Source organism: Suncus etruscus, chromosome 7 (genome assembly GCF_024139225.1).
Source record: "Suncus etruscus isolate mSunEtr1 chromosome 7, mSunEtr1.pri.cur, whole genome shotgun sequence".
Taxonomy (NCBI): domain Eukaryota; kingdom Metazoa; phylum Chordata; class Mammalia; order Eulipotyphla; family Soricidae; genus Suncus; species Suncus etruscus.
Window position 1 is genome coordinate 37,851,495 of NC_064854.1, and position 25,526 is coordinate 37,877,020.

Sequence of the window (25,526 nt, forward strand, 5' to 3'; positions counted from 1 at the left end):
GTGTTTCAATGTGCGAGTTCATAGTTTTACACAAAGAACTATTAGACAAAATATTCACCAGTAGATTTAACTGGCATTTTAATCTGTCCCCAAATAAGTTTGTGCTGTTATGTCTCCCCAAAAAGGTAACACAAACATCTGTGCCTCACTATACTATACTTTGGGCTTACTGATTGAACTGAACGGAACTGAGTGTGATGTGAGAACATAACTGTCAGACAAATGAGAAAATAGGGACCTAGGTTTCTACTGAATATTGAATACAATGGATATTCACAATAACCATAATGTTCTTAATATTGGAGAGTTTCACAAAATTCAAAGTTTTTGGAATCCACATAAATCTATTCAGAGAATTGGGAAGTACTACATTCAGGTATTAATATTTTTCTTTGTTTTTGTTTGAGAACCACACTCAATATTACTCAGGGGACAAATTAGCACTGGGAATCAAACACATTATAACACCCCGATCTCTTGAAAGTAAAATTCTTTATTTAGATAATAATCTTAACATTTTAGAAAACTGTCCTTTTTTTTTTTTTTTTTTTTTTTTTTTTGGTTTTTGGGCCACACCCGGTAACGCTCAGGGGTTACTCCTGGCTATGCGCTCAGAAGTCGCTCCTGGCTTGGGGGACCATATGGGACGCCGGGGGATCGAACCGCGGTCCGTCTCCTAGGCTAGCGCAGGTAAGGCAGGCACCTTACCTCCAGCGCCACCGCCCGGCCCCTTTTTAGAAAACTGTCCTAATATTCACCCTATGATAATGACTGATATAATAGTAATCCTAAGATTATTATTGTTATAAGTTTATTAAAGTGGTAGAGGGTGTCTTACATGACCAGATAAAGCTGGGTGTGAACTTCGGGTTGCCTACATGCAAAGCATATTCTCAGTTCATTAAACTCTCTCCAACCCAACAGGCCTTTTCATAAAAGGCCTATCATTATCATTTTTCAAATGCACACAAACCAGTCATTAAAGACGCTACATAACCAAACATTCATCTATACAATAATCCCTAGCTAATAAATAGGCAAATTTCAATTTGCTACTACGTGGATAGGACTGGGGAGTATCATCCAAATAAAGTTAGTCAAAGGGAGAGAAACAGATACACAATAACTTCTCTCATGTGTAGGATATAAAAGTAAAATTCCTAGGGAAATATCAGCTACACAAGACAACAAAAATGAAGAGTAGAACTGGTGTTTAGTGGGAAGTTCTCCACTAGTGTATGAGGGTGAAATAACTAAGAAAATACTAGGACAATGGTGGAGGGGAGAAGAGTCTGCAATATAGTCAGGCTAAGGGAGAGAGGCAGAAGGGAAACCAGAGATTCTGGTAGAGGGAAATGGACACTAGTGAAGGGGCTGATGTTGGAACGTTGTAGGCCCTAAACTGAATAATTAATAATTTTGTAATTCTGTGATTCATGGTGATCCAATAAAAGTTAAAAAGGGAAAACATAAACAGGCAATTTAAATACAGATCTACTTGATCATTAACAGAATCATACACTGCTATACTATTCAGTGTTGTTCCAACCTCTGGAAATACTGAAACAGACTAATTTTCTAGAAACTCAGGCACATAATCAATCTGTATTGCATTTTACAGAAGTACAAGTCTGACACAGATTGGAAAAAAAAATGGACAGATAACCCTGCTCTGCCATGTTCAATAACTAACAAGAGGACACCTTCCCCAAAAATAGCAAAGTCAGAATGAAGAATCAGAAAATATCTCTAAATATGCGAGCATCTGGAACAATGCTAGATTTCAAATACTTGGAATTACAGTAATTTCATCTAAGGAAAAACAAATAAAAACTAGACTAGCAGCATACGACTCAAAGAAAACTGTTGTAATGGGGAAATGTTTTGCTACTGTTTTGTTGTCATCTCCCTGTTTTGTTTTGGTTTGGGAGTTGTTTGTTTTATTTTTGGACCACATCCGGTGATGCTCAGAGGTTACTCCTGGCTATGCACTCAGAAATCACTCCTGGCTTGGGGGACTATATAGGATGCTGATGGATCTAGCCACGATCCATCCTAGGTTAGTACATGCAAGGCAAGAGTCGTACAACTGTGCCACACTTCAGCCATCTCCCTGTTTTTTTTTTATTTTTTTTTATTTTTTAATTTTAATTATGACAACAAAGATGCAAAGAAAGAGGAAAGGGTAAAGTTACAGTGGAAGCCCAATCACACATAAACAAAATTCACGGTATTCCCATCGATGATATCCCAGCCTTGAACTTTCAGCCAAAGAACATTAAGAAAAACAAAACTAAACTCATGTACAATACAATTACTTTGTCCCTCAAATCCCCAGTTGTAGTACATACTGTTTCTTAGCAGCACACATTATAATCTAAAGACATTAGACTTATGTAACTCTTTAAACATTGAGGGCAAAGTACATTTCTCTAGTTCCATGCACATGCTTACTAGTTTAAGTTAACCACAAAAGTTTTAGTGGGTTGTTTTTCTTAAGGATTGGAGTCAAGGGAACTTAGTAAAAAAACGGTATTAAAGTGGCATTTGTTTGCATAGGCCCACCAAAACATAAGGGACATGGAAAGACAAATTATGGTCTAAATACAAGGAGACCCTACCCCTGAAGTTTCCTGGCACAGGACTGACTCTGGGGTCCAGGCAAACTAGTTTGTCCAGTTCAAGTCATCGTCTGTAGTGGCAATACACCTCCATTCCTCACATAGTCTCTGTTGTTGGTATCATGCTTCTGTATTAAAGATCCTGGAGTCTGCATATCCCATATTGCAGTCAGGATGGTGCAGAGCATGCTCTCGTTTCACCTCACACTTAAGGGGTACTAGAGAGAACCATGTCCTGTAGAGCAGGTCATTGTTGTTGTCAAGTCTTCTTAGTGTAAACGGAAGTCTCTTTTTAGGAGGTCGATGTCAGACCCTTGGTAGTGTCTTTCCTGGTAGAGGACTGCTTCCAGCTGTTGCTATAAAAGACCTTGGATGTTTCGTAGATAGCTTGCCTGGTTCTGGCGTGAATGGATGACCATTCTTCTGAGGCCTGTGCCAGGTCATTATATCAATGTTCAGGGTGTAAGGTACATTGTACTGAAATTTATTAGATAAGAACTTATCTATATGTATGGTGTTTTCCCATTTTAATGTGTCTATGCAAACAAGGATCAATGCCATGAAGCGTTATTGGTGCATCTGGAGGCAATAGGAACAAGACCAGCAATTTCCATGACATAGTTCAATCATAGGTATCAAACTGAGGGACAGTTCCAACAACAATCCTTACTAAACAGCTTACAAAGAAAAGACAAGATGAAAAGTGGATAGAAACATGGTAGAAAAATATATAGAAAGTTACATCAGTTAAAGAAAATAACCATAAAATATTCAAAAGATATATGTGTTCAATTTGTGTCCTTCTAAATAGTTCTGGGATTTGTTAGAACTACTGTATGTCTTAGGTCAGAGATTAAAACTATGTGTTACTAAAGTTAAGAAGGGTAAATCTGGGGTACTGATGGTTGGGAGAAGCAAATGCAACATGTAGACTGGTATGAAATTTCCAGTGACAGCCTGAGTATAACTGAGCAGCTATCTGCCACCCACCAGATCAAACTCCACCCCTAAGCCCCACCCTAGGCCAGTGTCCCGGCCTGGCCTGGGAGTGGGGAAAACCCAGGGTGCCCCGTCAACTCCTTCCAGGAACCCACCTGGAGATCCGGAGGAATGGGGGAGAGGGGGGCCGGGTGACCCAGGTCCGGGCCTCCCTTACCCTAGGCTGGACCAAAAGGCCGCTGGCACATGGGGAGGCCTGCCAACTGCCTGTCCGTGCCGGCTAAAAATCCTGCTCCAGGAAGGGAGAGAGACGAGACCCTCCCAAGCCCGAAGGACAGGGATTTGAGCCCCACCCTAGGCCAGTGTCCCGGCCTGGCCTGGGAGTGGGGAAAACCCAGGGTGCCCGTCAACTCCTTCCAGGAACCCACCTGGAGATCCGGAGGAATGGGGGAGAGGGGGGTCGGGTGACCCAAGTCCGGGCCCCCCTTACCCTAGGCCAGACCAAAAGGCCGCTGGCACATGGGGAGGCCTGCCAGCTGCCCGTCTGTGCCGGCTAAAAATCCTGCTCCAGCCCATCTCCCTGTTTTACAAGGACTTCTCACAGTTCACTTTAGTATCTCAATCTGCTAGAATGCAAGTGATGCTCACTAAACGCATGTGCACTGAATTAAAGAGATGATGCTGTTACAGTATTTTTCACCTCAGTCAAGGCAAACTCTAAGCCAATGTTAGGCACTATCAAAGGAACCATTAAGAATTATTAGGTTAGAATGACTATAAGTTTATTTCCAGGTGGAAATACTATTTGTTGAATGCCTTTAAATGCCATATATTGTATACAGTGATGATTTTGAGATTGTTCTATCTAACTCTGATCATTCTATGAGCTTCATATTTATATGTCCAATGACCTACTTGACATCAATGCCTGGGTATCCCAAAGGCATTTAACTTTTCAATCAGAACTGTTGTCTCCAAATTCAAGCAAAAAATAGGGGGGGGGGTGCAATAGAAATAGTACAGCATCTGACTTGCACAAGGCTGAGCTAGGTTTGTTACCAAAAACCAATATGATTTTCCAAGCCCTGCAGGAGTGATCCCTGTGTAAAGCTAAGTGTAGACCTCCCCACCCCCAAAAAACAAATTGTCATTTGGAATCAGATAGTAAACAAAGAATTGAAACAAAAAAAATTGATAAATTTGGAAAAATACTTGATACATCCACCCTCCCCACCCCATAAAAAAAAAAAGTGGAAAGGGGCCAGAGTGATAGTATAGTATATCACTTGCCTTGCATGCAGTAGACTGCGATTCAGTCCTGGCAGTGGTTGCCAAGCCCCATAAGGAGTGATCCTTTTAATGATGAAAAAAGTTCACTATGCCCCTGAAAAAGCTGAATTTTACACATTTTACTCCAGACATGAAAGAGGAGAAAACCTGTGCAAAGTATTTTTAAAGATATTATAAAGCAGCTTGAAGTAGCTCTTTTTTTTTTTTTTTTTTTTCCTAAAGCATGTCTTTTTTTGAAGGGAGGCCACAGGATTCACTCCTGATGCTACTCAGGGGGCCATTATGATTGAATCCAGTTGACTGCATACCAGGCAAGCAAGCGCTTTACCTGCTATATTATCTATTCAATCCACTGGGACACTTCTTTGAGCTATGCTATTTATCAGGGGAACTGTAATTGCTGACTGGCTAATATTTTAAAACTGTAAACAAGATCTCCCCTCTACCACCACCCCCAGCTTATTGGGACATAATTGGCATATGACGTTGTGTAAGTGTAAGAAGAAATACAACATGTTGATCTGAAACACATACACATTGCAAAATGATTATTACCTTAACATTAGCTACACCTGCATTACATCACATAATTATTTCTTTTTTGTGGTGAGAACATTTCAGATCTACTCTCTTAGGAACTTTCAAGCATATAATACAGCTTCAGTACATATAATCACAATGCTATACTAATAAGATCTCCAAATCTTATTAATCTTAAATATGTACTATTTGATCAATATGTGCCCATTTCTCCAAATCCCCTGTCCCAAGGTAAATGGTCAATTTAGTCTCGACCTGACTTTGACCTTTCTCTTTCTGGCTTATCTCACTTAGCATATTGTCCCCTTTTTTCTCAATTTATATCACTGAATATTACCCTGTGCATCTGTGCCTGCATACATGAAGCACACCTTCTAAACCATTCATCGCCAATAGCAACAGACACTTAAGACTGGTTCCATGCCTTGCCTATTGTCAATAAGTCAATAATCCTACAATGAGCATGGGTTATAGAAATCAATCAGTGAGTTTATTTTTTTTCTGGAAGCAAAGTTTCTGGAACACTTGGTAGGTCTTTTTGTTTTTTAATTTGTTGGAGGAACCTCATGTATTTCCATTCTGAATGCACCGATTTCCATTTCTACCAACAACTTACCAGGGTTTCCTTTTCTGCACCCTCTCACCAATACTCATAGAACAACAGTGGTAGGGTGATACCTCTTCATAGTTTGATTTACATTTCCCTGATAAATAATGATATTGAACATGCTGTCTATGTGTCATTTTATCTCTGTTTTCTTTTTACTAATTCAGTTCCTATTGACTTCCATTTTTAAACACCAAAACTAAGAGAATTGCTTCTTGTCTGCTGCCAAGGAACATACATATTAATTCCATATGGGGATTCATTAAATTCTAAAATGTATTTCTTCCAGTCATATTACTATGCACTATTATATCACAAGCTTGCTCCTAATTAACCCCACTTTGCAAGACATTGACTACCACTAATGAAACTAAAATTTAAAACCAAAGTACAGCAATTCAAAGAACTAAGTCAGGAACTGATGTAATAACTGAGAAAGACTTTCTGACTCAATTACTGGATAGCCCAAGACAAGCAAAGTTTTACCATCCTTTTCTAGGAAGACTGCCAATCTGTGGCTATCATACTGTCCCCAAATTCAAAACCCCCACTACTGATTAAGAGTCCACTCTTTCCTCTCAGTGTGCTCATGCAGAGGACCAGACCCAACCCTCTATTCCCTCCTAAAACAGCCCTAATCATCACGACTGCTGGTACACCTGGCCCAAGACCTCCAGGTCATAGTCCCACAAATTGATGAGTTGGGGACCAACTAACTCCCATAACATGAAACTGGAAAATAATTCCTTTGAGTAAATTAACATGTATACTTAAGTATTTTCCTCTTTAAAGCCTAACCAAAATAAATCCATTTAAAAGAAAACTAATCACGTCATCCAATAAATTCTATTTATACAAATCATTTTAATTCCATTTATTTAAATTAAATCCTATACCAAGTTATAAAAAAAAAAGGTTTTAAAAAGACATTTCTATTCTAGGCTATATTTAGAAAAGCCTATTGCTTTCCTCATATCAGAAGTAGGCAAAAAAAAAAAAAATTCCAATAATAAGTTCAAGGATAAGAATATATATACAACTTACATATATATTAAATAAAATATTGCTCAGAAATTAAAAAAAAGAAGTAGGCAAAAGCAGAATTATGGACAATTTTTAAATTGTAAATAAAAACATTCCCCATTCCTCACACATTCTACCCTCAGAGAAAACAGGCTGACCATTTTCAATCTAAAACTTCAAACTTTCTCCAATGCACTTAATTATCTTAATATAATTAGGCATTATAACTATTATAATGATTATATTATAATGATAATATCATAATATAATTAAGCATCATAACACTGCCTTAAGCTGATTTTTTAATTTGCACTGATTGATGAACTTTCACTATTGACCATCAAAGGGACTAAGGAAGCAGGAATCACATCTACTTCAATTTGCCCTTATACAACACCACCAAGTCACATAAGACACATTAGTCGTATAAGTCACATACTGTGCACACAATAAACTTAAGTTACTAAGAAGCAAATCTTATGCACCTTACTATATCTCTCTGGTCCCAGTACAGCTTGATGTTTCTCAGGAAGATAAGTTTTAAAGCTAGGATGCATGACAATGACATGCAACTGAATCCTGGCTCATTCATTATCCTCTCTCCTTCTTGTCTTTTTCACTATATAGTTTTAAGGTCTTATGTATTTCACAATTGAAGATAAATATCTTTGAAAACTCTACCAAAGGCATCTATTTATGAAACTTTATACCATATCATTAAGAACTTTGGTGGGGATTATATTTGATGGTATGTTTTATTTCGTGTTTGTTTGTTTGTTTTCACAAGGGTTGGGAGATCATCCCAAACAGTGTTAAGGATGCCCAGGATCCAACAGGTAATTCTCAGCAACAAGGCTGGTGTTCAATGCAAGGGCTCAAACATATGGTGCTGCTCAGGCCTTGCAGTACCAAGGCTGAGCTGGTCATGCAGGTGGAGCTGGGGTGCTCCTAAGCTGCACCCAACAATGAGGTCAGGAGAGCCTCATGGAACAACCAAGGTCAGCTGCATGCTATCTCCTGTATTTTTCCAGCCTCCCAAAAATCATCTTCTGTTACTGATCACACTCTTATCCAGACATTCTCAAACTTTTTCCAACAAGAATCAGCATACAATCTCCGCAGCAATCCTTTTTTCACTCCCCTCCCCCATCTAATTAACTAGATGGGGCAAAATTTTCAGAGTGTAAATTAAGATTCCAGGAAGCCTATTCTCCATAAAGGATATGAGCAAATAGTGATAGATATTTTAATAAGTTTTCGCCAAAAAGAACAAAAAAGACATCATCTATGCTCAGAATAATGTCATCTCCAATTATATATATGCCTGTAGCACTAAGGGAGTAGCCGGGGAAAGAAGAAGAAAGAAAAGGCAAAGGGTAGCATAGGTTTTTTTCTCCAAGAGTTCTCAGCAGTTAGGTCTGAAATTTTTGGTTTTGCCCTGACCTGAAAATCAATAATCTCAGGTGGTGATTGACACACACAATATCTTTATTCTGTGTAACTAGGAAATGTCTAAACTTGAATGGTATGACAAAATCTATATCTATTGAGGAGCACTGACATATACAATAGATAATAAAAATTAAAATTTAATGAAATTCAAATATTTTGGGGGGCAGTTTTTGGGCCACACCCGGTAATGCTCAGGGGTTACTCCTGGCTATGTGCTCAGAAGTTGCTCCTGGCTTGGGGGACCATATGGGACACCGGGGGATCGAACCGCAGTCCATCCAAGGCTAGCGCAGGCAAGGCAGGCACCTTACCTTTAGCGCCACCGCCCGGCCCCGAAATTCAAATATTTTTAAGAATCAGGACAAATTCATAAAAATGATTCATTCTGAGTAATGCTAGACATAACATGGAAACTTTAGTTTGAGCAGTAAATAAACACCATATGCCCTTGAACTAACTCTCCCTTTCCAAAAAAGCAGTAGAGTGGCATCGAGACACAAAATACAGGTACATTTTTATGCTCAAAAAAGACTTCACCTTAGACCATCAAACTGCTCTAAAAACCCAAGATGGGACCCACACTAATATCAACTAATATCAGGACAAATTCAGCTAAACTCTGATCATTGGAACTGTATGAAGAGTGTTTTAATGTTGTGCACTAAAGATTGTTTTATTGTTGTTCTAGTATGTAATTGGGTACTTCAAATTTTTTTTTGCTATCATTTCAATTACTGCTTCTTGAATCTAATATTACTTTGTGAAAATAATGTTTGCGTGATTTTAAAAATCCACAGTGACCCAAGACAAAATCTGCACCTTGGAAAGAATTTCCCCCATTTCACAGGCTAATATCAGGGTTACTAAAAGTAGTTTCAAAGTTTAGTGAGCCCAAAAACCATCAGGAGGGAATGATAAAAGGCAGTCAGAAGACAAGCCTATTCACTGGATGGAGCTCTGCTTCACGCATTTGAATCTGCACTGCCGATGTGTTCAGTGAATTCAAGTGCAATTTTCTTTTCCTTTTTTTTTTTTTTAAAAAAAAGGATTTTATGATTTGGAAGAACTGTAATTTTTTTTTTGTTAGCATAAAGCAAAACAGGTGTCAAAGTTCTTACTTAGAGCAGTTGCCAAAAACAGTTGAAAGTACTCAGGCATGATTAAATCAGAATCAAATTTCACAGTTATGGGAATTAGCCATACAAGTCACTAATGCAATCCCTCAGTTTAAACAACCAAACTTTACTCATGGGTTTATATGTTACATTATAGATTACTAATTAAACTTTTACAGATACATCTTAAATAGGGTCTTCAATCTAAGAAACTAAGATTAAAATAGAAAATAATCCTATATTTAAACATTTCTGGGGCGGGGGAAGGCTTCAAATCTATATCAAATTTAAGTAGATTAAAATAAATTGAAAAACTAACTTTAATCCCCATTACGCATTTTATCCTCTAAGCTCCACCAGGAATAATGCCTGAGTGGAGAGTCAGAAGAAAACGTTGAGTACTTGGCAGATATGGTCCAAAACGCCTCTAACCCTCAAAATATCTAAAAAAAGAAATAATAATAATAATAATAACCCCATAATATTTAGATTAAAATCATTTAAGATCTTAATGAGCCATTAATATTCCATCACAAAAACATTTTCAAGTCTGTGAAATGTCCAGCTGAAAGTCAATAATCAGGAGCTTAGGTTAAAAAAAAAAAGTATACTTTCGAGGTTTTTAAATTGGACTGCTGAATATCTACAACTCAATATTATACCTCATCAAAAATCAAAACTTATAATTTTTCCAGTAATTGGGGGCATACGTTAGGAGCAGCCACTGCAATTCACTGAATTGCTACAGCATTACTGCAATCAAGCTAAGCATCAGTGAATTGATTCAGTGAGTTGATCCCACTTCATCTTCCCAGGAGTACACTAACCCACCAATCTCCATTACGGTATACAATAACCCAAAGCCCACAATTGGTTATCCCAAGCTATACAAGCATTTACTTATCTACAGAATGGCAAAAAAAAAAAAAATCAAAAATTAAAGTATGAAAAGAGAACTGTACTGACAGGAGGGAAACCTGTCTTTATACAACAACACACATACAGAAAACCGCCTTACCTTTCTTCACGGTAATCTAAGCACTCAAATAAATACAGTAAATACTTTAATTTGTTGGTTTAATGAAAGGAGTATTAGACAGCTATGTAAGCAAAGTCATGTTAATGGATACAGAAACCTATTTAAAACCAATAAACTAGAGGAAAACAGCAGGCTTAATACTTCTGTTTTAAAAGGAAGTGTGTGTTGGGGCCAAAGGAATAGCAAAGCAGTTAAGGCATTTGCCTTGTATGTGACTGACCCAGGATCAACCCCCAGCATCCCATATGGTCCCCTGTACCTGCCAGGAGTAATTTCTGAGTGTAGAGCCAGGAGTAACCCTTAAGGGCTGCTGGGTGTGGCCCAAAAAAAAAACAAAAGGAAAAAGAAAAAAGAAAAGAAACTGTGTGTCTGTATGGGCAAGAGTGGTGGCGCAAGCAGTATGGTATTTGCCTTGCACACGCTAACCTAGGACGAACCAAAGTTCAATCCCCCAGCGTTACATATGGTCCCCCAAACCAGGAGCGATTTCTGAGTGCATAGGCAGGAGTAATTCCTGAGCTTCACTTGGTGTGGCCCAACCCCCCCCCCAAAAAAAAGTGTGTGTCTCTGTTTGTGCAATGGGGAAGAGAAAGGCAAGGGAAGGGGTGCACTGGCATGGGATATGGCCTGCTACTGGTTAGAGCACACAAGACCTTGGCCCCTGGAGAATGGGAGCAAATCACACTCAAATTAACAACAGTGATGGACTCTGGCCAGCAATAGAATCACAGGGGACAATTTCCTCCTTGGTTATGAGTTCTTCATATAAGAAACTATATTGCTTTTATAGAAGAAAAAACAACCTAACAAAAGAAATGATAATCAGAAAGAAAATGAAAAAAGAAAAAGAAAAGAAATTCAAGAAAGAAAAGGAAACTATTGAAAAAAATCAATTTCTTAGCTTATTGATGTCTAGCATTATGCCTGGGAAAGGGCACCTGGGTAAATCCTTCATCAATCACTATAATCACTTCAAGCTTTGAAGCTGAACTGCATGATAAACTGTCTGTAATTTGTCTCTAGACAGTTCTTTTCATGTGGATTGGAAGTAGTACATTTGAAAGCCACCCTATTCTTGGCTCAGTGAAAAGCATGACAGAGGGGAAATGGTACCAAGAGAAATAAGAGCCAATCACAAATGGGCAGAAGTGGTTTGCACTTTTAACATAACATGCTCTGGCTCACAGTAGCTACCCAGGGGATAAACCAGGAAGGCAGGTGCTAGTGAACCAATTATCTCTGAATTTACACCACATTTGGTTCTTAAAAATTTCATTTCCCTTAAGATTTTAAGAAAACATACAAGCAATCAGCAATTCTGAGCCAGGCACCAGGCTAATTGTCTGGAACGTAGGCCAGACAAGAAGTAACAGCTGAGCTCACCCACCGTTCTGTTCAAGGAAGGAATGGAGAGGATGTGAGGCAAAGCGCCAATAATCAGAGCTGCCTAGAAGGATCCAGGGAGAGGATCTGGATTTTACCATCTCCCAAGCCCAGGATGTAATTGCCCAGAAATAACAAGGCCGTCTGTGACAGGGCTATAATAATATCATTGTGGATGCAACCATGAGCCATTCTGCATCTCAGAATCTCTAAATCTTACAAGTCCAGCCCAAGGGAGGGTGTGGCTCTAACTTAACTAAAAACCCATCACCTCATTATAAGAAAGAATTCACTGACCTCTATATGCAATTGCAAATATCTTGCCACTAATTCTTATAATCTTCAAAGTAAAGCCTCAACCTCTCTCAAAAAGTGCAGATGCTCCTGAATAGCCGGAGTAACTCTATCACACTTGTAGACTATGCTAAAGGTGGTGCGGCATCATGAGAGCAGGAAGGAGGAAAGGACAGTAATCTAGAAGCCAAGTACTTGCCAGGGCAGATGCCAGCTGAGCTCATGCTTGTAGCTAGGCAGGGAATCCCCAGGCTAATATGAGGGTAAGAACTAAGAGGTTGTTGGGCTTTTCCAATGTCTAAAATTTACATTGGAATTCACACTGGAGCAGAGTGGTTGCAAAAGAAGACTGGCACTGCTATGATGTTTAGCAAGAGGATCAGGGATATAGATATAGCCTGGTGATAAAGAGCATGACCCAGTACATAGATTTGATCCCCAGCACTGGGGAAAAAATTATTTTTAAGTTTTAAAAAAATGAAACTATACTAAGGTGGGAAATGATTAGGAAACATTATTTTATTTGTTTATTTTATTATTTTTTTAACTTTATTTAAACATTGTGGTTTACAAAGTTGTTCATAATACAATTGTTTTAGGTACTTAATGTCCAATAACATCTCCATTTTAGAAGTTGCAAAATACTACACTATTTTGTGTGAGAAGCAAGGTGGTTTTTGTTCACTGACATTTACTTTAAAACTCAAGAGAAAGAAAAAAACTCAAGAGAAAGAAAAAAAAAAAAGAAAGGGAGGGAGGGAGGGAGGGAGGGAGGGAGAGAGAAAGAGAGAAAGAGAAAGAGAGAAAGAGAGAAAGAGAGAAAGAAAGAAAGAAAGAAAGAAAGAAAGAAAGAAAGAAAGAAAGAAAGAAAGAAAGAAAGAAAGAAAGAAAGAAAGAAAGAAAGAAAGAAAGAAAGAAAGAAAGAAAGAAAGAAAGAAAGAAAGAAAGAAAGAAAGAGAGAGAAAGAAAGATAAAAAGAAAGAAAGAAAGATAAAAAGAAAATGAGAAAAAAAGAAAAAGAAAGATGTGTTCAAGGGAGAACACAGGCTGAGAAAGCAAAAAAGATTAGGATTAAGTCCCAGATACCAAGAAAATCATGCTAACCAGAAGTTCAAGGCAATGAAAACTCATACAACTGTAAAACAAAACATGCCAGAACAGTCCAATGTTCTGCAAAGCACATATGTGTGAAACAGAAGGACACCTACTTATTTCCTTCCTCCCTCCACAGGCCTCACTAAATTCCTTCAGAGCAGCTTTCCCAGGGACTAGGACTTACTCTGTCTTTATCATCTGCCACATCACACAGGATGTCATCAAGGTCAAGTATTCCCCCATCGCGGTGTTCCAGTCGGTGCACCTGTATCCAGTAGTTTGGATCCTATTTTAAAAAAAGAAAAAGAAACAATAGAGCAAGTTAGCATCACTGAGGGAACAATTTAAACTGGGATAATATCTTGCCTAAAGAGGAAATCAACCACATCAACATTATTGCAATTTGCTGAAAATTTAGATAGCTCCCCAGTTTTGCTCAAGTTAATTTCCCTTTTCTTTTTTGACTGAGGCACATGTTTTCCTTTGGTTCAGATACTGGCACAGAATTTTAAGAAAAAACTAAATAAACAAAATAAAAAAAAATCCACTGCATAAGAAATATTGGTTTCTTTAAAGTATGCTGTTTATATGTACACATATATGCATATTTATACTTGCATGTGTACATAAAAATGTTTTACCAAAATGTACAACAAAAATGTAGGCACAGTGGTGTTTTTATGTGCAACAGAACTGGGTAATGGAACACCAACTTATTTTCAATTCTATACATGTCTATACTATGAGGTGTATTTGTTTACATACATGTATATTTACATTCCAAGGGACATATACAGATAAACAATAACATAAAGCAATGCTTTAAAATTATCTCTAGGAAGAATATAGTTGCCTTTAAACCATTCTCTTTGATACAAGCATTCTCATTGTATACTCAAATGAAAAACTGAAACCAAGATTATGTTTTGTCAGTAGCTAATAATTTATCCAAAACATTCCAGTTTCCCAATCTAAATAGTATTTGCTAGTTTTGGGGGGGCTTTTTTTCCTTCAAAAAAAAAAAAAATAAAAGACTGAGAGGGAGGGAATGAAGCTTAATGATAAACTAGAGGTTCCTGGACCCTACGTGAGATCTCAAATCTTCCAAGGTAGGGTCAGGAAATCCACATTCCTAAGTATTGCTTTAGGAGTTGACTCTAATGAAGTCAGCTAAGAACACTATAGACTGCTAAGATAAAACTAAGTATGAAATGTAGAATAACTGATCGTTGCCATTTTTTCACCAGCACAGAAAGCAATTAGTATGCTAATTCTGATCATTATTAAACATTGAAAGAATTATTACGCCCATAACCTATAATGATTACCTTATCTATCTACACCTCTTTGAAATGAGATCCAAGGGTTCACAAAGGGCCCCTGGGCTGCAACACATGTTTTGCAAGTAGGAGCCCTGGGCTAAATCTATTATGTCGCATGCCCCCCAAGCACCATTTTGAGCCAAGTAGTCACTGAGCATTACTGGGTGTGATCCAAGAAAAAAAAAAAAACATAGGTCCTCAAATCACTGTTCACCCAAACCACAAAGACTAAGTTCGTAAAACAAATAGACACATCATATTCCACACAAATACACACACACTCACTTGTCGTCTTCCTCCTGTGGGATTCCCAGAATTCCATGTTATCTAGGCACTACCTAAGAAACCTGTTGCTGGAAATCCAGTAGGGCACCAAAATTTTCCTTTCTGGAAATACCTTTCTGGTTGTGTGGTCAAAGAACAAGGCCCCAAAATCAACCATATTCCCAACCTTCCCAACTAAATAAAATTCTCTCTCTAAGGGAAGCTGAAAATAACTAATATCCATGACCATAATTTAAAAAAAAGATGTCCACTAGTCATTATTTCCTTTGCTGTCACTTTTCTGCTCTTCTTTTGTCCCAGTAAAATGTGTGGAAATCTAATCAAGTTAAAAATTAAATTTCAGGCCCCGGAGAGATAGCACAGTGGCGTCTGCCTTGCAAGCAGCCGATTCAGGACCAAAGGTGGTTGGTTGGAATCCCGGTGTCCCATATGGTCCCCCGTGCCTGCCAGGAGCTATTTCTGAGCAGACAGCCAGGAGTAACCCCTGAGCATCACCGGTGTGGCCCAAAAACAATAAAAAAAAATTAAATTTCATCTCTGAATATTTTATGCACACAGCCAACTTAAAAATGTGGTTGGGGCCGGAGAGATAGCATGGAGGTAAAGCGTTTGCCTTTCATGCAGAAGGTCACTGGTTCGAATCCCGGCATCCCATATGGTCCCCCGTGCCTGCCAGGAGCAATTTCTGAGCATGGAGCCAGGAGTAACCCCTGAGCACTGCCGGGTGTGACCCAAAACCACACACAAAAAAAAATGTGGTGGGGTTTTTGTTTTTGTTTTTTTTTTTGCTAATGTCATTTAGGTACTTTCACAGGTCAGGTTCAAGTAGAAGAGCACACACCTTGCCAGTAAGTCCCTGGTACCACATGCCTCACCCCAACCCAAGCATGACTAGGTGTAGTCTATTAAGTAAAATTTTCTTTAAAGCTTCCGAGTCCCCTCCACTCTCTCAGGAGATCATAATCTACGAACTACATAACATTTGGATCTGCTCTTTTGAAATAAATTTCCACCTGCATATTTTTTCAGACCCTAACTAACTACTTCTAAACTAGACAATGCTGTGTCCCAAGCTTCTACTATCACCTCCCATGCCATAGCAATAAGTTTTGCCTAACTGTACCTTTTTCTCCACAGTGCCATCACTTCAGATGCTGGGAGTCCTTTCTTATCCTCCACTTCCACCCACCGAGAATCCTCAGTTAACCTCCTCTCCAAGACTTTCTTCCTGCTCAGAACACCCCAGGAAAAGTTGAGGTCTATCTACAGGCTCATCGGTACTATCTCCTACAACTACTCTAGTGTGGAAAAATACAGAGGTGTTAACGTTGAGTCTTTAAAAGCTACTAAGGTAAATGGCATAAGTTTCCTGAACCTCTCTACAGCAGATTTCTTTAAAGATTTGTCTGTTCTTGTTCATATTTTTTCTTCTCCAATAACCTCAGTTCGAATAAGGTCAACACCTACCATTGTCCCCAAAATCCCTTTCAAAGATCAGAAGCAGCTTCCACATTGCTTAATCTAATAGTTTGGTGTCAAGAATCATTTTTCTGATATATCAACAGAATGTGGTGCCAGTCATTATCCTGGAAATACTTAGCTGAAATCCTTGAACTATTTGATCAAGACTTCACAACTTCTAAGATTTAATTGACTCCTGATATGTGTGTGAGTAATGAATGATCCCTGACTCAGCAATCACCTCTGTCAATATCATGCCAAAGCATGGACAAGATTGTCTTTTATTAAATGATTCTTCATAAATATGTGCTGAATGGAAATGACTACTTTCAGAAATAGAACTGAGGAGGAAATCATCTATAATCCAATAGACCACACTACACTAAAAACAAAAATCTGATCAGGGCATATTAAAATGACCTCCTCCCACAGCAGCAAACTCGGAAGAGTATTTTTTGCCACTGAGAAATAGAACTCCTTAGAACAACAGTCTCTTGGGAGATTTTACTGGCAGATTTCATCAACACAATTCCCTTCCAACAAACAGCAAACTTGTACTTTCAAGGGAATAGTTAAGTATTCATCAGGGAAAATTGTTTTCCAGAAAAGTTGGAGCATACTGGTTGGGCTTAGATCATGATTATTTGCATTTATAAGTATAAAATAATAAGCTTTGCAGTCAGTCTATGCAAAGCTAGAAAACAAAATGAACAAAAAGCTGTAACAAATGGCATTTAAAATATCAACAAATATGCTGTAGAGATTAGTTTAAAGGACAGAATCCAGACTTTGCACATTGGAGAGAAAAGTTCAGTCATTGATACTGCAGGGTCCCCTCAAGCACTGCTGGGCTTTAAATACTGTTGAACATGACCCAAAACCAAAAAAAAAAAAAGGCACACAGGTACATATCCATAAACATTGATTCTATTGTCCTTAAATTAAAAAACAACATCATATAACTTTTTTTTTCTTTTTTTTATGATCAGGGAAATAGCTCAAAGGACAAGAGCACATGCCATCTATACAGAATGCCCTAAATTTGATCTCCAGCACCACATAGCTCACTGAGCATCACTGGGCCCTAGAAGCACCATAGCATTGAGATGGATAAAGCTTAACCATCAGACATCACAACCAGGTCAATTATCATGGAAATGAGACTCCTATTGGTCTCCTACAACTGCTGGAAAACACACACACACATATATTTAGGACATATACATAATACATATACATAATAAGCAAACAAATAACAATCACCAAATATCCATCAAACTTAAATAATCAAGTTCATCTAAAATGAAAGGAGAGAGGTCTACTGGAAATTGAAGTTGGGATTAGTAACAAGACCTGCCCTGATGTTGGAAGAACAGGGTAGGGAAACATTTATCAAGCCAAATGAGAATAGAAGAGTAGGTGACTTCATCAGCTGCAGGAAAGGTGATGACACTTACTTCAGCATCCAGCTAAAGTATGCAGTATACAAGTTCTAATGAGGGATCAGAGCACAGCAGTCAGGGGGCCTGCCTTGCATGCACCTGACCCAAGTTTTATTCCAGCACCCTATATGGTCTCCTGAGCCATCAAGAGTGCAGAGTCAGGAATAAGCCTTGAGTACTGATGGGTGTGCCTTGCCCCAAAATAAATTTCTGCTGAGAGACTGACTTCCAATCAACCTTCAAGAAATTTCTCATGTTCTATAGAGCATCATCACATAATGCAGTAAAAATGAGTTTTAATCTATGTATTTGCTACTTAGCCTCTGCAATTTATGTCCATACAAGCTTTAAGAACAGTATCTATAATTAGAGTCAGACATGCAAACAAGTCTGTAGCTTGTCAAATTTTCTTTTTTTGTTTGTTTTTTGTTTTTGTTTTTGTTTTTGGGCCAAACCCAGCATTGCTCAGGGGTTACTCCTGGCTGTCTGCTCAGAAATAGCTCCTGGCAGGCACGGGGGACCATATGGGACACCGGGATTTGAACCAACCACCTTTGGTCCTGGATCGGCTGCTTGCAAGGCAAACGCCGCTGTGCTATCTCTCCGGGCCCGCTTGTCAAATTTTCAAGTGAGAATACACATGTAAGACTAGAAACAAGATAAATGAAAACCATGTAAATCAAAAATTTACTATTTGCTACATAAAATCACTGACTGAGGAAACAAAGTGAGAAATTAAAATTTACCAGATCAAGGATAAACTGGCAGTGAAATAGACATAGACCGTGTGTCATAAGAAAAATTAGAGGGCAACTAATTTGGAGACGGTTGGAAAAAGTTCATGATGAGAGAGAGCACTGCCTTGTGGGAGGATGGGAGGACACAGTGCGCTAAGCAGAAGAAAGGGGGTGAAAAAAGGAAAAAATTGATTGAGAAAATGCTATCAAATTTCTAAGATATAAAGATAAACAGGTAAAAATAGATCCTACAGATACGTGTGTGTGTGTGTGTGTGTGTGTGTGTGTGTGTGTGTGTGTGTGTGTGTGTGTGCCTTCTTACTGAAAGGCAAACGCTTTTTGTTGAATGCTCTCTCTCCCACCCACTCCACCCAAGGTAGGTGGGACAAAGAGGACAGAGAGGAAAAAGCAAAGTCAGTTTTTGGAAATTGGGAAACAGAAGCATCATGGAAACACATGCAGCAGAACTGAGGACTTGAACGCAAACTTGAAGGTGGAGAAAACCTGGCTCCCTCAAAAGAACAAATGTTTCCCTTTGTCAAGATGCGCCAGGATCTTGAGAGAACCATGAATCTCAGAACAAGCAGTGAAAAGGGGATGAAGAGCGGCAGCATTGAGAAAGGCACCACTGAAATCCAAGCTTTCCTCTTCACCCCAGAGCACAGTGCCCCACCCCAGGCACCTCCTGAATGCTGACTCTACAAAGACAGTGTCATGGGGGCCTGAACTGAGAACTCAGGCAAGTAAATGAAGCAATGAAACAATAGGTGTTCTAAAGAAATAATTAAAAAACAAAACAAAACAAAAAAAAAAACACACCAACTGACCTATGGATGAAGGACATGTAACTCAGAAACGAGGGAAAGGTGGATGGTTATAACTAGCACAAATGCACCAGGCCTGAAACTCCTAAGATAAAGCTAAAAATTTATTTGATTTGTTTTTAATAAGTAGCAAAGCTGTTAAGTCATAGATCAAAACAAAGAGGGAAATGTTCATTCCAAAGAAAGCACAAAAGGAAAAGAAACCGTAATCGTGGAATCTACCATCCATGCAACCTATAAGTACCTTTGAAAAATAGCAATGGGAACTCAGGATACAGAATCAGAATTTTATCTACATTGAGAGGAAAAATCTAACAAATGTGTCATGCACACGTAGGTGTATGTGTGGGGGAAGAAGACAGACAGAAGAGAGAGTGAGGAGGTAGCAAGTCAAGAAGTGACAACCTGTGAGGGAACAGGGACAAATCATACCTAAGGCAGTGACACAGATACAACCATCCATGTTAAGTCAAAAGAAGACAAACTGGGGAAGAGTGGGGATCAGTCTACCCAGAAATCAAGAGGAAAAGTATCAGAAAAATCCTTTTCAAAAATTTTCGGACGGGGACACTGGTGGTGGGAATGGTGCACTGGCGAAGGGGGGTGTGTTCTTTGTATGACTGAAACCCAAGTACCATGAGACCATGTTTGCAATCATGGTGTTTAAATAAAGACATTAAAAAAAAAAAAAGAGTTGGCTGGAAAAAGCAACCTCTTCAGGTACTCCTCTTCTCCCCTCAAGCTTGGTGGTTCAAACCGTATATAAATACCATGGGAAAAACAAAAGGACAAAAGAAAAATAGCCTGAAGGTGCCATTCTTCCAGTGCCTCAACCAGGGGAAAAGTATGATATCAAGACAAATAAAGTCATTTTTAATGAAATTATTGAAAATGTTTGCTCAAACAGAAGCACAATCAATGAATATTAGGAGAAATGCATATATATACATATATTTAAATACAGCATTGGTCTTCCAAATCAGATGTGGTACAAGCAATTTTCACTTGTCTATTTAAAGGACGATTACCTTTTGGTACAAATGAAAAGCATAAAGTACTAATTTTGTTGTAATCTGCCACATGTTAAGCATTCTCCATGAAGGCAGAAAACAGAGGCCATCAAAAGCCATGGCTAATGCTCAACTAAAATGCACTGTATCACCATCAAGGCTTATTAATATTTAGAAGTAAGTGCACTCCTCTGCCCAAACTACATCTAACACTAATACCACTACAACACAGCACAAAGGCAAACAACAAACTTGCTTGCTGCCCCCTTAAAAGGGGTTCATTTAATACATAAATCAAAATAGAAAGAAAAGACCGCATAAAAGCAAAATTGAATTCCAGTCTCAAGTAAAATTCTTATTTTTTATGCACAGTATCTCTTATAAACCTACATTAGCCTCTAATGTAGGACAATGCACACATTGACCTTCACCACTAACTCTGAAAATGTTAGAAATCATCCTTCAAATGAAAAGAAGTCATCTTTTAAAATTTCTCCACCACTCCAATTAAAGGGAGGAAATAATGCTCCAGATAGCACAGCTGATTTGGAACAGAATTCAGGCAAGAGTGGTGACCGCCATTCACATTTCATTGTTGTACATCATTTTGGTTTTTGTTTTGTTTTGTTTTGGGGTCACAACCAGCAGTGCTCAAGGGTTACTCCTGGCAGTGCTCAGGGGACTTCTGAGATGCAGGGGATTGAATCCAGGTTGGCCACATGCAAGGCAAACAGCCATTCCACCATAAGATCACTCTAGCTTTGGCCCACATCTTTTTTTTTTTTAAGTATATTCATGTATCAATTTTTAATGATAGTAAAAGTTGTTTTCAGAGCTGGAGTGATAGCACAGTGGTAGGGCATTTGCCTTGCAAGTAGACACCCAGGATGAACTCGGGTTTGATGCCCTGCATTCCATATGGTCCTGGGTCTGCCAGGGGCGATTTCTGAGTGCAGAGCCAGGAGTAACCCCTGAGCACTGGATGTGGCCCAAAAACCAAAACCAAAACAAACAAAAACTAGTTATTTACAGATGATAAAATTAAAATTCAGGAACCTAAATCACTGAAAAGTGGGCATAATTAGTAAATACTGTCACCCAGGACTGTAAGCCACATCTGCTAGTTTAGGTTGCAGTACTTTTCCAGACTCACGAAGATGGTTTTTTTTTTTTTTACTGAGGGTGTATTTGGGGATGGTGCAGTTGGTGTTGGTTTTTGCACCATACCAAAAATGCTCAGGGGTTACATCCAGCTCACTACTTAGGGGAGTATGCAATACTACTGATTAAACCCAGGCTTTCTGCAAAGTATATAGTCTAGCCCACTGAGCTCTCTCTATGGCCCCTCACACATGTTTTTTAATCAAATGCATCCAGTTCCTAGTTTTCACCTACAATTCCTACTCCCAATGTCTTCCCAATAACTCCCCTTTTAATATAATGGAGGATCAACAAATAGATATCTTCTATTGAAAGTATTTTGGCTATTAAAAAAAATCAAATTTGGGCCAGAAGATAGAACAATGAGTTGGGTGATTGCCTTGAATACTGTCAACATGGGTTCAATCCCAGGCATCCCTTATGGTTCTCCTAACCTGTCAGGAGTGATTCCTGGGTGCAGATCCAGGAGTAACCACTGAACAACATTGGGTATAGCCAAAAACAAAAAATCAAATATGACAAATGCTAAAGCTGACAGTGCATATGCAAACCATACCCGTAATCAGAAGCAATGAATGATATCAAAGAGTGATAATATTTTGGCTTCAACATCACCTGACAACACTGTTTGAGCTCCAGACTGGCCATGTAGAGGCATGAACTCCAAAAGAAGCCAGACCAGCAATCTGGGCTTGAACAACCTCTCCAAATGATTTGAGCACAATCCAAAGTTCAAATATTCCATCTTTACCATGTAGAATAAAGTTATTAAATCCTCGACATATTTTAGAATTTAGCTCAGAATTCATGGGTTAATTACTTCAGGTGTTCTTCTCAATTCAAGGAGATATTACTCACTATATCTTTGAACTGTCACTCTGGACACAGACACATAGGTTGTGCCATGTATATCCCGTGATAACATATAGATAAATGTTGTGCTATCCATTGGTTACAGTCTCCTGCTCAAGTTGATTCAACTCGAAGTTCGTGCAGAGTAGATTGCAAAATGACAATCTAGGCCAGAATTCCCAACACTCCCATCTCAAACATTCACCTCCCTTACATGTCACTTGGGAGCTGCTGAATCCCCAAGAGAACTTGTTTCAAAAGGCTGCCAGGAAGTGTTAATGCTCTGAGTAAGGTCATATCTACTTGGGACTAAATGACTGTACCAGGCTTCAAATCAAATGTATTTGAACTCAACTTCACTAAGTTCTGTCTTCCAAAACCAACTTCCTGTCTTCAAAAGCATCATCCTACTCATTCAAACTATCAAAGAAAACATCAACCTACTCATTCAAACTACCAAGTTCTTATAGTAATTAAATGGAATATACACAACCAGGTTAAATCATGCCAAAGGGAACTTCAGACAACTTCAGGATAAAGACTTTTAACAACTGCACTGATCTCTTTTAAATATCTTCACATTTGACATCTATACTCAATGCCTGCCTACAGTAGATCCTTACAAGGTGGCAGGGTTGGGGGGAAGAGATGGACCATGAGGAAAAGAGCTAAGATAAAGGACAGTACTGTGATATTAAAGAAATACATCCATTAGAGTATGAAAGAATTCTAGAATTAGGGAATTTTTATATGTGGTCATTATACAATAGTTATATATAGAAGGATAGTCTTAGGGCCAGAGAGATAGCATAGAGGTAAGGCATTTGCTTTCATGCAGAAGGACAGTGATTCGAATCCCGGCATCCCATATGGTACCCTGTGCCTGCCAGGGGCGATTTCTGAGCATAGTGCCAGGAATAACCCTTGAAGCGCTGCCAGGTGTGACCCAAAAACCAAAAACAAAAACAAAAATAAAAATAAAAACAAAAACGAAAAAAACTAAAAACTAGAAGGATAGTCTTGTTTTTAGAAGATACATGCTTAAACATTTAGGGATGAGAATAGCAATATCTGCGCTGTAGTCTCAAATACTGTAACACAAAAAATAATTAATAGTACTGTACTGCTAATTGTATTTATATTTATATGTGCATATAAACAAAATGAAAGCCAATATATATTTAAAAATTAGTGAATCTACAGTGCTAGGCCATTAGCCTTGCACGAGGCTGAGCTAGGATGGACCACTGTTCGATCGTCCCATATGGTCCCCCATGCCAGGAGTGATTTCTGAGCACAGAGCCAGGAGTAACCCTTGGGCATCACCTGGTATGACCCAAAAACTAAAAATAAATAAATAAAGTAATCTTGATGTTAGATGGCACCTAAAAACTACCTCTAAATTTTCTAGGTGACCATAGGTTTTTGAATACATAAGAAAATATTCATATTTGTAATTAATATATGTTGAATTATTTAAAGAATACTCATGTTATAGGGGCCAGAGTGACAGTGTGATGGAGCAGGCATTTGCCTTTCATGTGAGTGACTCAGGTTCAATTTCTAGCATTCTAGCTGGTCCCCTGAGCCCATCAGGAGTTATTCCTGAGCAGAGCCAGGAATAACCCCTAAGCGCCAATGTATATTCGTATCTACACATACATGGATTAATACCTTTCATTTGCAGCATAAATATACAGGAAAATAGAATTCATTCCAAGTATTTTAAATAAATGAAAATGAACATAAAAAGATATGTGGCTACAGCAATGTATTGAGACTCTAAACCAGGACAGAGTTGGTATAGCAATTCACATTTCACCAGCAGTAGGATGCTATAATCACTGCTGGATTAAATTAAAAGCCCAAATCTGGGATGTTGAGGCAGTAGTTGGGTCCACAGATGCCATGGCAGGAGCTGTACTTTAGGAAAACATGAGCCTTACAAAGATACAGGCAAAGGCAGAGAAGAAATAGAACTTCCCATGAGAAGTTCCTCATGGGAAGCCCACCTCCCACTCAACCGCCCACTGGTCAAATCCAAGCAGAGGTCAGCTACCACAGCTGTACTCTGGACAATGTTCTCAGCTAAACTTTGAGGTTTTGGTAACAAATCTGGAAAGCAGATAAATGTTAAGCAAGTTTAGTGACCCATGGTTCATGGGAGTACAGGAAGCTGGTCATGAGTTAAATTAAATTATCACATAAATTCCAGTGGGCAACTGTGAGGGGAGGGGAGGACAGAGTGAGATGGAATTAGGCAGTATTCATCCAAATGTTTAAGATTTAGGGGGCCGGGCGGTGGCGCTGGAGGTAAGGTGCCTGCCTTGCCTGCGCTAGCCTAGGACGGACCGCGGTTCGATCCCCCGGCGTCCCATATGGTCCCCCAAGAAGCCAGGAGCAACTTCTGAGCGCATAGCCAGGAGTAACCCTGGAGCGTCACAGGGTGTGGCCCAAAAACCAAAAAAAAAAAAGATTTAACCTACCCATTGAAGTAGGACTTGAAATTGAGCATCTTTTTGGTCAAGATGTACACATTAAAGCAGATGTTCTGATATACAGTAAATTAGAATAGATGAGCCAGAAAGGCAGTACAAGAATTAAGGTATTTAATTTGTATGCAGTGAACCCTGAGTTGAGTCTTGTCACCATATATGGACCCTCAAGCACTGCCAGGAGTAGCCCCTGTGTACAATCCAGTACACTTAACCCCCTCCCCAAAATTATACCATAGAAACCAACTATATATCCAATCATATAAAATTAGTTAGATATAAAACACTACACAAAATATAAGATGTTTATAAAATACTATGTAGCGTGTCAGTGCATCTTCAGTTCCACAACATGCCAACTATAGGCAAAGACAGAAGTCAAGAACTGACAGATAGGACTGGCAGCACTAGTCTGTTTTCTGGTTATCCAAAATATATACACATACAACTTTTGAATGTTACAATTTTAAATAAATCGGAACTGTATTTCTTCCTTTCCCTTTCTTCTCACCTCAGTGATGTAATTAATTGCCTTCAAA

At 38.8% G+C, this 25,526-nt stretch overlaps 1 protein-coding gene across 12 annotated transcripts in view; it reads right to left on the minus strand.

The window, feature by feature from the left end:
• Positions 1-25,526, minus strand: part of PARD3 (par-3 family cell polarity regulator) — a 674,271-nt gene that overhangs the window by 536,703 nt on the left and 112,042 nt on the right. For all 12 annotated transcript variants that reach the window (XM_049776411.1, XM_049776408.1, XM_049776410.1 and 9 more), the window contains exon 2: positions 13,583-13,684. In XM_049776411.1, the coding sequence (XP_049632368.1) occupies positions 13,583-13,684 (102 nt within the window). The remainder of the gene's footprint in view (positions 1-13,582; positions 13,685-25,526) is intronic.